Source organism: Cyclospora cayetanensis, unplaced genomic scaffold (genome assembly GCF_002999335.1).
Source record: "Cyclospora cayetanensis isolate NF1_C8 unplaced genomic scaffold, CcayRef3 CcayRef3_contig_70, whole genome shotgun sequence".
Classification (NCBI taxonomy): Eukaryota; Apicomplexa; class Conoidasida; order Eucoccidiorida; family Eimeriidae; genus Cyclospora; species Cyclospora cayetanensis.
Window position 1 is genome coordinate 337 of NW_020312701.1, and position 12550 is coordinate 12886.

General features: G+C 47.7%; 2 protein-coding genes across 2 annotated transcripts; both read right to left on the reverse strand.

Annotated features, from left to right (window-relative positions):
* Nucleotides 1–234: 234 nt before the first annotated feature.
* LOC113146868 lies at nucleotides 235–891 on the reverse strand (the record flags this gene model as incomplete). Its single annotated transcript, XM_026335496.1, has 2 exons — nucleotides 624–891; nucleotides 235–381 (listed from the first exon to the last, which is right to left on the reverse strand). Coding segments are annotated over exons 1-2 (415 nt in total), but the record flags the coding sequence as incomplete, so codon positions are not given.
* An 8862-nt stretch (nucleotides 892–9753) lies between these two features.
* LOC34623305 lies at nucleotides 9754–12034 on the reverse strand. The gene is made up of 6 exons (XM_026335497.1): nucleotides 11957–12034; nucleotides 11510–11862; nucleotides 10888–11381; nucleotides 10554–10706; nucleotides 10189–10442; nucleotides 9754–10017 (listed from the first exon to the last, which is right to left on the reverse strand). Exons 1-6 carry the CDS (start codon nucleotides 12032–12034, stop codon nucleotides 9754–9756), a joined length of 1596 nt encoding a protein of 531 aa, XP_026191282.1.
* Between the last annotated feature and the right edge of the window lie 516 nt (nucleotides 12035–12550).

The window sequence follows — 12550 nt, forward strand, 5'->3', positions numbered from 1 at the left end:
ACAAACAGACATAGCGACTATCTACTGAACTCCAAAGGGGCCCGGTGGCTAGTTTGCTGCAAAGTTGCTGGGTGTGCATAGCGATGCTCGCTTTTGCGGTTTATTCTGCCCTAATTGCCAAAATGCCCATGTCCCACGTATCGAAAAGGGGAATACAGACTCAATTGAATCTAGAAAGAGGCCTTATACGCAGACTCGGAGGCCGATTGGGAGGGAAGTGGGGAGTACTGGTACTGTGTAGAGAAAAGCAATTAGCCGACTCTGGACTGACCGCCGAAGCCACAGCGTTGGCTATGAGGCCGATAGAATTCATGGGTGACAAGACGCTTGCAGGAGCGAATCCCAGGGCAATCACATGGAGCGCTGCCCCTATGACGTATGCTGTACAGACACACAGCGACCCTCTACTTTACGATGTGCCATGCGCTGTTGCTGCCACTGAGCTGTGACGCTGCCGTCTGTTCGCTCTCTTATTGTGTTGCTCGGTTAAGTCTTATAGCAGGAAGCAGGCCAAGCATCATCTACATGACACTTGCCCCCTGCAGACAAGGGGACGGGGACGTAGAAAGAGGCATGCAGGCGCCATGAATGCGAGGCCCTTGAAGCGCTTGCACACAACCCACCTCCAAAGCCCCAGAGCCATTGCTGGTCGCACGACTGCCCTCTCATAGTGTCTTCATCTTCCACACTGAGACCAAGCTTCATCAGCGTGCTTCCCCCTGCCATTAGCAAGGATCCCGCCAGCGTCAGGAACACTCCCAAATAGAGGCTGAGGCGGGGACTCAGCCGTAGAGCTGATTCGACATCTGCAGCCCAAGCCGCGACACCGCTGAGCCTGCGCACTGGTGCGCCTTCTAACTCGAAATTTGCATTGTAAGGCGAATCCTCCATGGGGACAGAAGCCTCGCCGACGTCAAGACGAGCGTGCTCTCCTCCCCTTGCTCCTTCTGCTGCTGACGCACAGCACGCAGCCGTCAGCAGCAGCAACAAAAGCGACCCCCAGAGAGTCATAATGCTTCTCTTCAAGCACCGAAGGCGGCGCGTAGCGCCATCTGGGTTGCAGCCCCTTGCCTCGACGGCAAGGATTCCCCCTTTTTCACTTTGTTTCAGTGTAGACCTGTTTATGCCATCCGCAACAAGAGGGCCACTCGAGATGTCTGAAGACCTCCATTCGTGGAGCTGAATTTCGTCGGGCTCGGCTTTTCTGCTGCTGCCGAGGGTGAGGCTATTAAGACAGCTGGCGATGGTCCTGTGGACACCGCAAGAGCTGCCCTCCACGTGTCTTCTCATGCTTCGTACTGCGATGCCATGAGGTATGTTTACATGCTTTATGCTCTCTTCCTGTTGCTGTTGCTGCTGCAATGCAGCAGCAGCAGCTGGGATGCCACTGTCTAGTGGCCTGCCCTGGTATGCTTATGAGTCTATGACTGCACGGTCTCGCAGCCCCTCTTCATATGCCCTATGTTGCGGCTAGAAGAAGCCAATATAATGAAAGCGCCTAGGGATAGCAGTCGGAAATGCCAGAGAAGCCTGACCAGTGACCGCCCCTGGGGGATGGAGCCTTAGGGGTGTCGCCCGCGGCTGTTGTAGTCGCTGCAGCCTGTACTGCTGCAGTGCTGATACTTGAAGAGACATTCAGCGGAGCACTTCGAGTTCTGCAAAAAATAGCAAGGCCTTCGAGGAGGTCGCTCTTGTCAAATGTGTCAAAGAGGCCGTCCAGTGCGACAGCCGTGCGCCGGCGGGGAAAACGGAGAGCTGCTGACCGCCAAGTAGAGACACCGTCCCTTCCGAATGTGCCACCTAAGAAACGCTGAAATAAACCAAGATTCAATAAAATTGGCGTCAGATAATTTTTTTCAGCGCCACAGAGCCATTCCACGTGTGTGCCTTGCGTTGGAAGCAACAAATCAATTTTCACTGCTGACGCCGTTTCAGGAACTTTGATTCTGCCAGGAGATTCCTTTCCGTGCCCCGTGAGACAGCAAGTGACTGTGGCTTTTTGACACAGAAAAAAATGACATCTCCTCTGTCTTCTCATTTATGATGCACACTTCACCCTATTTTTCATATGCTGGCATTCACACTTGTCCACGTGTGCGGACACTGTGGTGAAGAGGACTTTTTATTCCGTAAGAAAGCTGTAGCGCACCACGCAGGTCTCTTACTTTATGCATAGCCTTTTAACAAGCTTATGGCATTGGAGCTGTAGAAGAAAGACAAGCAGCAAGAAGGCGACGGTGCTTTTATATTGAATAATCATACGACGGCCTTAACGACACGGCTCTGCTGCGCAGGGTCTATTGACCACTGCGCAAAGCTGTCCACGTGGTCGATGAAACAGATGACACATGTAAAGAGCATACAGAGCAATGGATCTATTGCGGTTGAAAGTACTGCAACCGCAGAGGCATGGCTTGCAACGGCATTATCCGAAATTCTCATGACTAGTGGTGTATGCTAGAAGTCCTTCTCGCCTTCCAAGTACAAATGGTTCTTGAATCGGTGTGAAATTTTCTGGAGCCAGAGCGAAACAGATCCGGCAAAAGCGTAGTCAGAAAGGGACGCCTTGTTCTTCGTCGCCCTGGGCAGGGGCCACGCCAGTATGGTTTGAAGCTTTTAGGCAGCTTGCCACTTTGCGATGCTTTCGGGATGCAAAAAACTGTGCCATATATTAGAGAAAATTCCTAAGGATTACCTCTCATTAAAGTCTGATTTCAGTTCTGCGAACAGCTCCTCATTTGGCTTAACAAGTAAAACTTTGAATCTAATGCCGGCAGAGCTTCCAATATGCGGCTCGTTAAAATTTTTCCATCGCGTTGACTAGCCCCCATTCAGCTCGCTTGCTCGCACAAGCTCATGCGGCAATACATTTCTAACGAAGAGTCGCCCACACATACTGCTACTCAGGCCTTCAAGGAAGTTTGGCGTCCTGCCAATACTAAACTCGTGAGACTTCCAATACTTGCAATGGTCGGGTGTAATTTGTCGAAGATTGAAGAAAGGGAAAATGCCAGTCATAAAGCCATCAAAAACCTGTCAGACCAGACCCTTTGTGGCTTTTACGAAGTTCTAGGACTGAATGCTGAATACTTGCAATGGAAAGAGAGTGAGGCCAAGCATATATATCTAGTTACGCGTTTTCTGCTTCATTGTAGGTGGGCCTTATTAGTTGTGATACAATGGGCCGTTGTTCAGTAAGCGCCCACTTTGTTGATTTCCGAAATCATGGGGCAGTGGAAAGTTTCTACATTTCATGAACACGAAGTAATCAGTGAAACAGTGTGTTGGCTAGCATCAGTGAAGCAGCAGATACCCTGTAACAGAATCTCTTAACAAAGTGGCTGTAGTGAATAGGTTTTTGTACGTTTCCCCAAGTTTTGCAGTCGTAGAAATTTTAGAAGCCGCGCCTTCACGGGAGGTGATTACTATTGTTCTGCTCCGTTGCCAAGGTGGAGCTAGCAGTAGGACAAGAGCTGGCTTTGTAATACGGAAAAATCTAATGGCCTGCAACATACCCAAAAAGAGGATACAGAGAGTTGCTGGAGATATTACATTAGCAGAGGCTCGCAGAGCAATAGGGCGATATCCGCAGCCCAGATACAGCCCCTGAAGCAGTGAATATTCTGTAGTTGCAATGCCTGATGGTAGTGCCTCTCCGGCAATGTCTTGAACAACGATAGGATTTATGGGCTGGAAGGAGTGCAGCTCCATATTAATCTAGTTGGAATTGTTTTCCGCACCGAAGAATAGTAGGAACTTAGCACCATATAGTTGCAAGCTTTTGATAGTGTGCACCATGTATCCTAAACAGTACCCCAGCAGCCCTGACTGCGTGGCCTCAATTAGAGTCAAAAAATTGCATCTGCTGAAATGATATAGTCCCTGTTTACAGCGGCCACGTCTCAAGTACATGTTTTCAAGTGGCTTCTGTAGCTATGAATGACGGTTTGTGAAGACATGAAGGCAGGTATTTTAGGGATTATGCGAGCAAATCGCTTCTACCATATGTTGAATGGCGATGCAGATGAAGGCTGGCACTTCTAAAGTCATATGCTACAATAATTCAGCGACAAAGAGCATTGGGCGGAGCTCTAGAGTCTTGCTACATATCTCTGTACTAGCAATAATTGGAAAGAATACTATTTGCAGCTATCTGGTGCAGCTCCATCATTCTACCCACTTGGGAATTCCGCCGTTAAAAGAAAATGAATTTGGTGGAAAGGGATGACTTGCGCATGCTTCAGCTAGCATGCCCCAAGCCAGCTTCTTGAGCAAATTTTAGTGCGTATTGCTGTAACGGATAGCCCCCTCTACGGAATGCAAGCTGCTGCAATAGCCTTGGTGTGAAGGTGCAAACATTTGTGTTATCTGTTCGCTGTCTGGAAGCAAACGCGGCTAAGTCACAGTATTTGTTTTACGGTCAGACGCAGTATCTCGTCGCCTCGCTACCGGAATATCTCTTCTGGTTAAGCCTTCCACTCCGTAGTTAGCTGGGCGCCGCGAAACTTCAAAGGCGCACAGCTGCCACAGTTGACGGCCATAATGCTAGGTAATCGTAAAGCGGATCGACTGTTATGCTCTCTGGAATTAGCAATGACACTAGTAGCAGTCCCACGTGCATTGGCTAGGCCTTCTGCGCGCACGGCCGGCCGGAGTGCACCCAATTCACTTTAATAGTATGCCAGTGGTATGAAAAACCCGGTTTAGATGATCCAACTAGTGACAAAACCTCGGTTTTCATGGACGCGTTCACATTTTTGACCAGCAAACAACTGCCTTGACATCACACTAACACAATTAGTCCTGTCTAGCGTACGTGGTATCCACGTTGCAAAACATGGGCAATTCGTGCTCCTCATGATGAAAGCTAGCAAGCCTTGTTAAATCCTTTGGTCTACAAGCACAAGCTAAAAGTGAGACGTGAGGCACAATCAGCCGGCGCCGCCTTGCCTGCTCCGGCAGCTTCTAGTTGCATTGCCGAGTAAACAAAAGCAAAGTTGCAGCTCGTATTCGATATCAGCCAGAAACACAAGAGCGCCCGCTCCAACGGCAACTGTCGTTTCTAAGGCTCTCAAAGCCTGCCTAAACTGAAAGGATGACTGAGTGCTGCCGCTGCTTTAATACAAGCATTCTTATAATCTCACCTGCCTCATGTTTTATGACAAGGAGCAAATCCCGATACAGTTCTTGGCGTAATACGACTTCACGAGGAGTCCACATCCGCATACTCGTAAAACTGGCTTGTTTCATATTGCATACAACCGTAGCATTTTCCCTGAGCTACATGAGAGCGCCAGTCGCCTCAAGGACAAACACAGGCTCGTTGCACTGAGAAGGAATACTGCCACTAACAGTGGTGCAACATGGACTGAACGCTACTGCAAGAGGGAAGCGAGTAAAGATAACAGATGTGTAATCCCGCTTACTCTCGTTTATTGATTTCAGTGACAGTTCCTCACGCGTATTTTCTGTCAGCTTCCAGGGCTCTAATAGCCGTAGACTTTTGGGGGGCCAAACACCCACACTTTAAGGATAATCAGCTATCTGAGTTAAGAAAGCCCCACTTACATACAGGTTCAGATTTCCACCATCCAAAGGCCCCACTTTCGCACTTGAAAGCGTGTAGCAATCAAGAAAACGCAGGGCTCTAAAATTCTGCTCCAGCCCTCGAATTACGTAGCTGAGGACATCCTGAACGCCCCGACGTTTTTGGATCGACTTCTAGGTATCTAACTAACTACACAGTACCGACGAATTGCCTGTACACGCGGATTTCACCACGTGAGTTCCCATTTGAACAGTGTAGTGCGGCCCTGAGCAAGCTAGGCACGTGCACGTTACGCAGATAGGTTCTCCCTTTGTGTAAATTTCTTCATAATACCAGTACTATTCACGCGTGCTGACCGACTTCATATGCACGAAGATGAAGAAGACGCATGTGTATGAATACCAAAGAGTGTCTGGTTGCTCAGAGCCCTGGCTAGTGCTCCATCAATATATGGTACCATCGCACAGTGGTGCGATAATCCTTGAAAGGTTTTTGGTGCGAGCTTTCGTTCCCTATGCTCGAATCAATACAAAAAACGAAGAAAAATTTCTGTAAATGGCTTTTGCGTATACAGGCCGTAGCTTCTCCATGTGTTCAACGCTCGGAAGCCCAGAAGTTACAACTAAGCACACACTACACTCCACTACCTTTGCATGCTGACCCAAGCCGACCTCAACGACTTCTCATGCGCATTCTGACACCTGAAGCTGGTCTAGTGTTCGTAATGGCCTAAAACAAGTAAATGGGTCCGACCATTTACTATGCCTAGTACAAGGATTGGGGGTGTGAGGGGAGAATTCAGTAACTCTTGACTGCTGCACAGCCTCGGCAACCTAAGCAATTGTATCCGGCCGTCATTTATTATGGCCACTAGCTACAACGCATCAACTCTTTCCCTCTCCCCCCCCCATTTTTTCACCAGCCGTCCTGTCAGTATCCAGATATTGTTTCTTCTCTGCACAATAAAGGTAGTACAAAGGGAAAGGACTATGAAGTACAACAATATTTCTCCACTGCATTGATCTAGCTGCAAGTTCCACATCATTCGTTACCCGAATCAGTGCCTAAAATGGGCTGGTTAGGAGCTTAAGCCCAATGCAGTCCATAGCAAGGAAAATCGGACAAGCAGTGCTTGCCTTTCCTTTCGTAATTTCATGCCCGCCAATATCAGGCTTCCACAAAGAGGATGCTTGCAGAGTAAGCATACAGTGTCACCACTGCAACTTGCAGCCGCCGAAGAATACTATAGATTAGAAGCTGTTCCCTAACTTCCTAACATAAGTATAATTTTGCAACTTGAACGCCTTCATGCACACTACAAAAGATATGCCCACTATTCAATGGGCAGAAAAGGTTTTTCCGATGTGTGTGATGGGCGGCGTATTCACGAAGGTCAAACCATTTGTTGACGTTTGACAGCTGGATTGCTAGTGGGCAATCCACGCCTAAGTGGGAGTCTGCTTGCTGTTGGAGCATGCGGTGGAACAGAAGAAGTCGTCTGCAGCCCATATGACACAAGCTTCAAAGTAGCGAAGGAAGCTGGCCACCGTATCCCGACCCACGCGTTATTCCACTCTGATATAACCAGCTAGATGCAACGTGTCCTTATTCTCTTCGTGATGCATGAACTTATTTGCACGCAATAGTAACACTCAGGGCAGCAAGCTCAAAGAAACTTGCTATTAGTGGGACGACATTGCACTTCCTAGCTCCAGTGTATTTTACTCGGCAATAGGATTCGTCTTATCCTCAGTGGCTTCCGCACAAATAACGGCTGACATTGACTACTTGGTCCTCTTGCTGGAAAATTCTCTTCGTGTCAACACATATGAATCTGGATTTAATGATAGGCTGCAGAAAGAACGCGTCCTATCGCCGGTATTTACATGCCCATTATTTTTATCGAGCTTTGCAGCATCTATCTTTCCAATGTAGGATGAATCATAAGATGGATTGGCCCATTCTAAACTGGAGCTAATACAGCTTATTGGTTAAGAAGAGAGGACCACATTCCTTCAGATCGATGTGCAATGTAACCCGCTCGCTTGCTGTGATGAAAGGGCATTTTGACTGTTGCAGTAGGCCTGTTTTTAGTCTTTTCGTTTACCGATTACATGACTGCTGCGACGACTCTACAGAAATGAGAAAGTGTGTTGCCCCGTGTTTCCTCATTCCAGAGATGGTGCTGTGCTTGCCCTAGAAAGGTTTTCATCAGCGTTTAAAGGTACCTCGTGTTCTCGAAATATGAGGAACCCAAAATTGATAAAACCTGTTAGGAAATTCAAATTTCTTTCGACGTTGAATGGCTAAGCAGCCCCAGGTCGTGCATCCAGCTGGTTGCATAGCACAATGTTTTACAGCTCTTAGTGTCCCACCCAGAAGCCACAAACTATGCGATCAGCTGCCTCGTATTTAATATCTGATGTACCTCTGTAGCACATACTAAAACCACAGAACGGCATGTTCCGGGCCCAGACACTCTACTTGCACGCGATTTGCCTGCGATATGGCATACATTAGAACGTAAAACCCACCAGGCTCGGCCAGTATTTTTACACACGCTACTCAGCATATACTACATTGAACGTATACCTTACACCAACAAAAAGGAATATGCCAAGCTGCCAATAAGAAGACGACACCGACCAACAAGTTGTGTTTTTGCTTCACCAATAGAGTCTCGCATTATCCCTGCATATGTGAAGTATCAAGAAATCAAAACAAAAAACACAATTCCAGCTCTCGAGCGGAATCTCGCACGCCTGTGATCATGGATATTACTTACAGCTTGGACAACGGATGCTTCACACCGGGGTCAACACACAGAAACCAGCGTACCTCCTAATCCCATCACACGTATAAAGGCGTGTGGGTGCCCCCACCTACCGTATTCAATTGTTTAAGCGTTAAAGAGTGTCCAAAACTGTCCTGGAATATATAAGGATGTATTTACGCAAGGGAATAGTGCAAATTCATGGACGTTAACAAGTGTGAAAGAGTTTTATACAGTATACTGTAAATATAGACTGCCCAGGCACGATGAGTGCGAACAAAGTTATTGTGCCGTTCATTGGTCAAGAAGCATTGTGCGTGCTTCTAAGCCAGGGGCCATATCTCGCAGTCACGCACCGCTGGACTGGAGTGCGAATAATTTGGTAGTAAACTCAGTCCTCAACAGTAGATTTATGCAAAGAGGGACTTGACTGCTACGTTGATATCTCGTGCTGTCTGAGAGCCTTTCGACACCTACCCATGTATACAAACAAGTCCAAAGCGGTTCAAAGCCAATAGTAGTGAGGCACCAAAGACCCAGGTATTCTCGGGGCAACGGGACGTTAAGTTTACTTCCATGCATTTTAGCCATTCAGAGTGTAAGTCTATCAAATAGGTCACGAAGGGGGACTTCTTGAACCAGCGATGAAGGTGAGAACTTCGTAATTATAAATAGTATGGTACATTCGTGAGCCTTTTCCATGCAAGGTGACTACCTCTGCTATGAAAAGGCTAATTGGGGGAAGGGCTCAACTATATCAGCTCAATGGTTCAACTGAAATTGATAAACTGGCCACACTACGCAGGCAACCTGCGGCCGTGATTGGAAGCAACGCCTGTCCATTCCGCGTTCCAAAATAGTGGCATTTGGTACTAGGGATCTACATGAAGACACAGCACATCGCGTTTTCGAAGTGGGCGATGGTGAGTGGAATGCGGTTAAAACTTCCTGTTGCTGATACTTTGGATCTGTCAGTGCGTTGCCCACAGAAGAGTTTGTGGTATTGACAGGGTAAGTATCAGAAAATTATACAGAAAAGTGTGCTAATCAAAAAAAAATGTAGTATACAAGGGATCGTTGAGCTCATCAAGCAAATGTCTCTAATATCCTCTTGGCAAGAGGCAGTGTGCAATAGGAGACTGACCTTTCCAGCTCCATCGCATGATTTCAGCGCTATAACACTTAGCACACCACAAAAAAAGGACGCTGACACCTTTAGGGCCAGTATACATCCTAGCTTGAACCAAATGAGGCCAAACCCCAGGTATTGCTTAGGGTTCATGCCATCCCTTATAATCTGAAGATGTCCGTCTATTGACGCAATACCAGGACGCCGCCTGAGTGCCAATGTGCAGCAAATGTGAAATTATCTTCACCCCCTTAAGCGCATAAAGCACTTCAGCAATGCAATGCCTCCGAGACATCTCAGCTTTTAGGTAGGTTGAAGGAACTCAATGATATTACCCATCATCACGTGGTCGCTACGCATATCGTATACCTGGACCCCTTTCACTATCGAGGCAAAATTCTTCGGTAATTCTCCCGTCACCGCTCCCGCTTCCAACAGCTGATCCAGAGCTGCACTGCTAGCTGTGGCAGTGCGAACAATAACCCTGTCGAGGTATCCGGCACCTCGTGGCGAAGCGAGTACCTTGGGTTCCAGGCAAGTCTTCAACACACTAAATGGGGAATGGCCCTGAGACAGCGTTCAGATGCAAAAAGAAGCAAACGCGAGTGCACCTGCTTAGCAGCCATACGGAGTTGTCAGGACAAAGCTTCCGTGGCACGTAGAGGGGGCAGCTGGTGGTGTGCTCACCAAAACCCTATCTACCCAGTGTGGAAGCACAAATGGATTATCAGTGCTTACCGGCATGGGCTCAGACCTCGGATAGTCGCACCCTCTGGACCACTTGTATGTAAATCCAGCTCTGTAGCAGATGCTGATAATACTGAAACCCATTTGCCTCATAGCTGCAGGGAGTGTTTTTGGAGCTCCTACCATGTTAACGCTCCTGCCAAGTCTGTCACCAGACCAAAGGAGCGGTTGGTAGTCACTACCGATAATATCAAGAGGTTCACTCAACGCTTCTGTAAACAAAGCTGTCATCTTGAGATTATTTGCTGCAGAACAGATAAATACATGCTCTTCATGAAATTCACGTATGAGGCGCCCTTTGGTCTACACTGCCAGCAAAATCTAACTTTACAGGCTGTGGACTAAAGGAAACTCACGCATTGTAGAAGGCAAGTCTTGCACCTTATCAAAGGCAGGGTACCGGACAGTGTCTGTACCGGCAAGCTCATATAAACTGTCCATGGCCTCAGTATGAAAATGCTCGTTCCAGTCCCCACCGAGAACAACACCCAAGGAAAATGAGTCAAGTCCTTCAGAGAAAGACAGCAAGCAAAGCTCGAAATGAGACAGGAGAAAATCATAGTAGGATTTCGTGAATTTCATGGCGGTATGCGCTCTTTTTGTGCTCTTTGAAGATAACAGGTTAAGGGTCGCTACATTTTACGAAGAGAATCTCTAAACGCGCGTGGCCTATGCTTTACGCCACTGTACCTTCTTCTGTGCTGCCGCAGCTACTGAGAAGCAGGGGGAACATATTAAGGAACTGCGGCGCCATCCAACCGTCCAGGTGTGCCCCCATCACGGCGAGTTTGCCCATCTGAGGTAAGTCGAATACAGCCCCGATGAATCCTTTCTCTCTTCCGTTGATGGACTGTGACGCTTTGCACACTTCCACTGGCTGGTGAGTCTCGCGAAAAATATATATGATGGTTTGCGTGTTTTGCGGGGCCCCTGGGTCGACCTGGGTTCCTAGGATGTTGCCAAGGTACGAAAGTTTGGCTTCTCCCCAGTTTGGATTGGAGCTTAGGGTATTTAACATGGAGTGTATATTCTCCAGAAATAATTTTTTTCTCCTGCCCTTCAGTCTCAAATTTTCTTGAAGCAGAATCGTGATGCCATCGACCTGGTCAACCGCAAATCCTTGGTCTTCGTTGAGGAACGCTGTCAGTACTTGCAGGGTGTTCGGTATGACCATTAAAGAATTCCTGAATAGCAACATTTATGAGGCACATTAAAACGGAGGATGAATGCATACGTATGATATATCAGAGGAGAGTTTATCATTATAAACACGCGACCAGTGCACAATAAGACAATATTCTCAAGGGCGTACCATTGTATATAGGCTAGGCGGAAGGCCTTGTGAGGCTTGGCCAGTATGCTTTCCCTCACTTTACTCATCACTTCAGCATGTTCAGTAACAAAGAGATTGTATTCCCGTATCATGTCATCTAGGGGCCCAAAACATGGGTAATAGTGCAGCTTTAGCCGGCGAACCACCTCATCTGGGCTATATATCCTAGCCATGGGATAGGCCCCACAGCTTTGCATGGGCATCTTGTCAACAGGACCCAGCTTGAACTTTTGTTGATTTTTTGCGGCCGCCAAAATTTCATCTCTAGATGGACTATTACGCAGGAACTCTTCCACTGACCGAATCACACAATCCAGATATGATTGCCACTCCTAATCACTATGCACAGGATCTCCACGGGCATACGATGCATGCTACTGGACTTGCCAACCAAGGCAAAGTGCAACATGCAGGGAGAACGCGTACCCGTGTATCCCCGGTCATCCAAGGGAGAATCCACTTGAGCCTGGAAGAACCCAATGCAAATGCCAACGTTCGAAGCATATTTCTAGAGGGATTTGAGAGCGCACCTACCGGTAGTCTGCTGTTTTCATGCCCACTTTTACCCCTAGTAGAAGAACAAGGTAGCAGCTGGTAGTGGTACCAGTACGGCAGACCACATAGCGTTCTGCTTAGGAGACCCTTCAAAGACCCTCAGTAGCTTTAAAGCGGGGATGTCCTGCTTACAGCTGCACAGCAAGCACAAGACAGACTCCACTTGCAGTTATTTGAGGGATGACTAACTTAAGTTTTGATTGATAAGATGGCTAGGCAAAACGGAGACGGTGCTACTGGCTTAGTTATCAAATAGATTCCACAAGAGGAAATGCCACAATTATCGAAAAGGCTGGTGCTTTCACCTACGGCTTTCCTCGGCCTTGTTATCCATGCTGCATATCACAAAGCAGATGGGGTAGGAACTTGCAGGCTTAGGACTATACGCAAATTTTGGTGTCGTACGGATATGGAGGTGCGAGCCCACACAGAACAACTGCAGCGGGTGCCACATAAATTACTTAC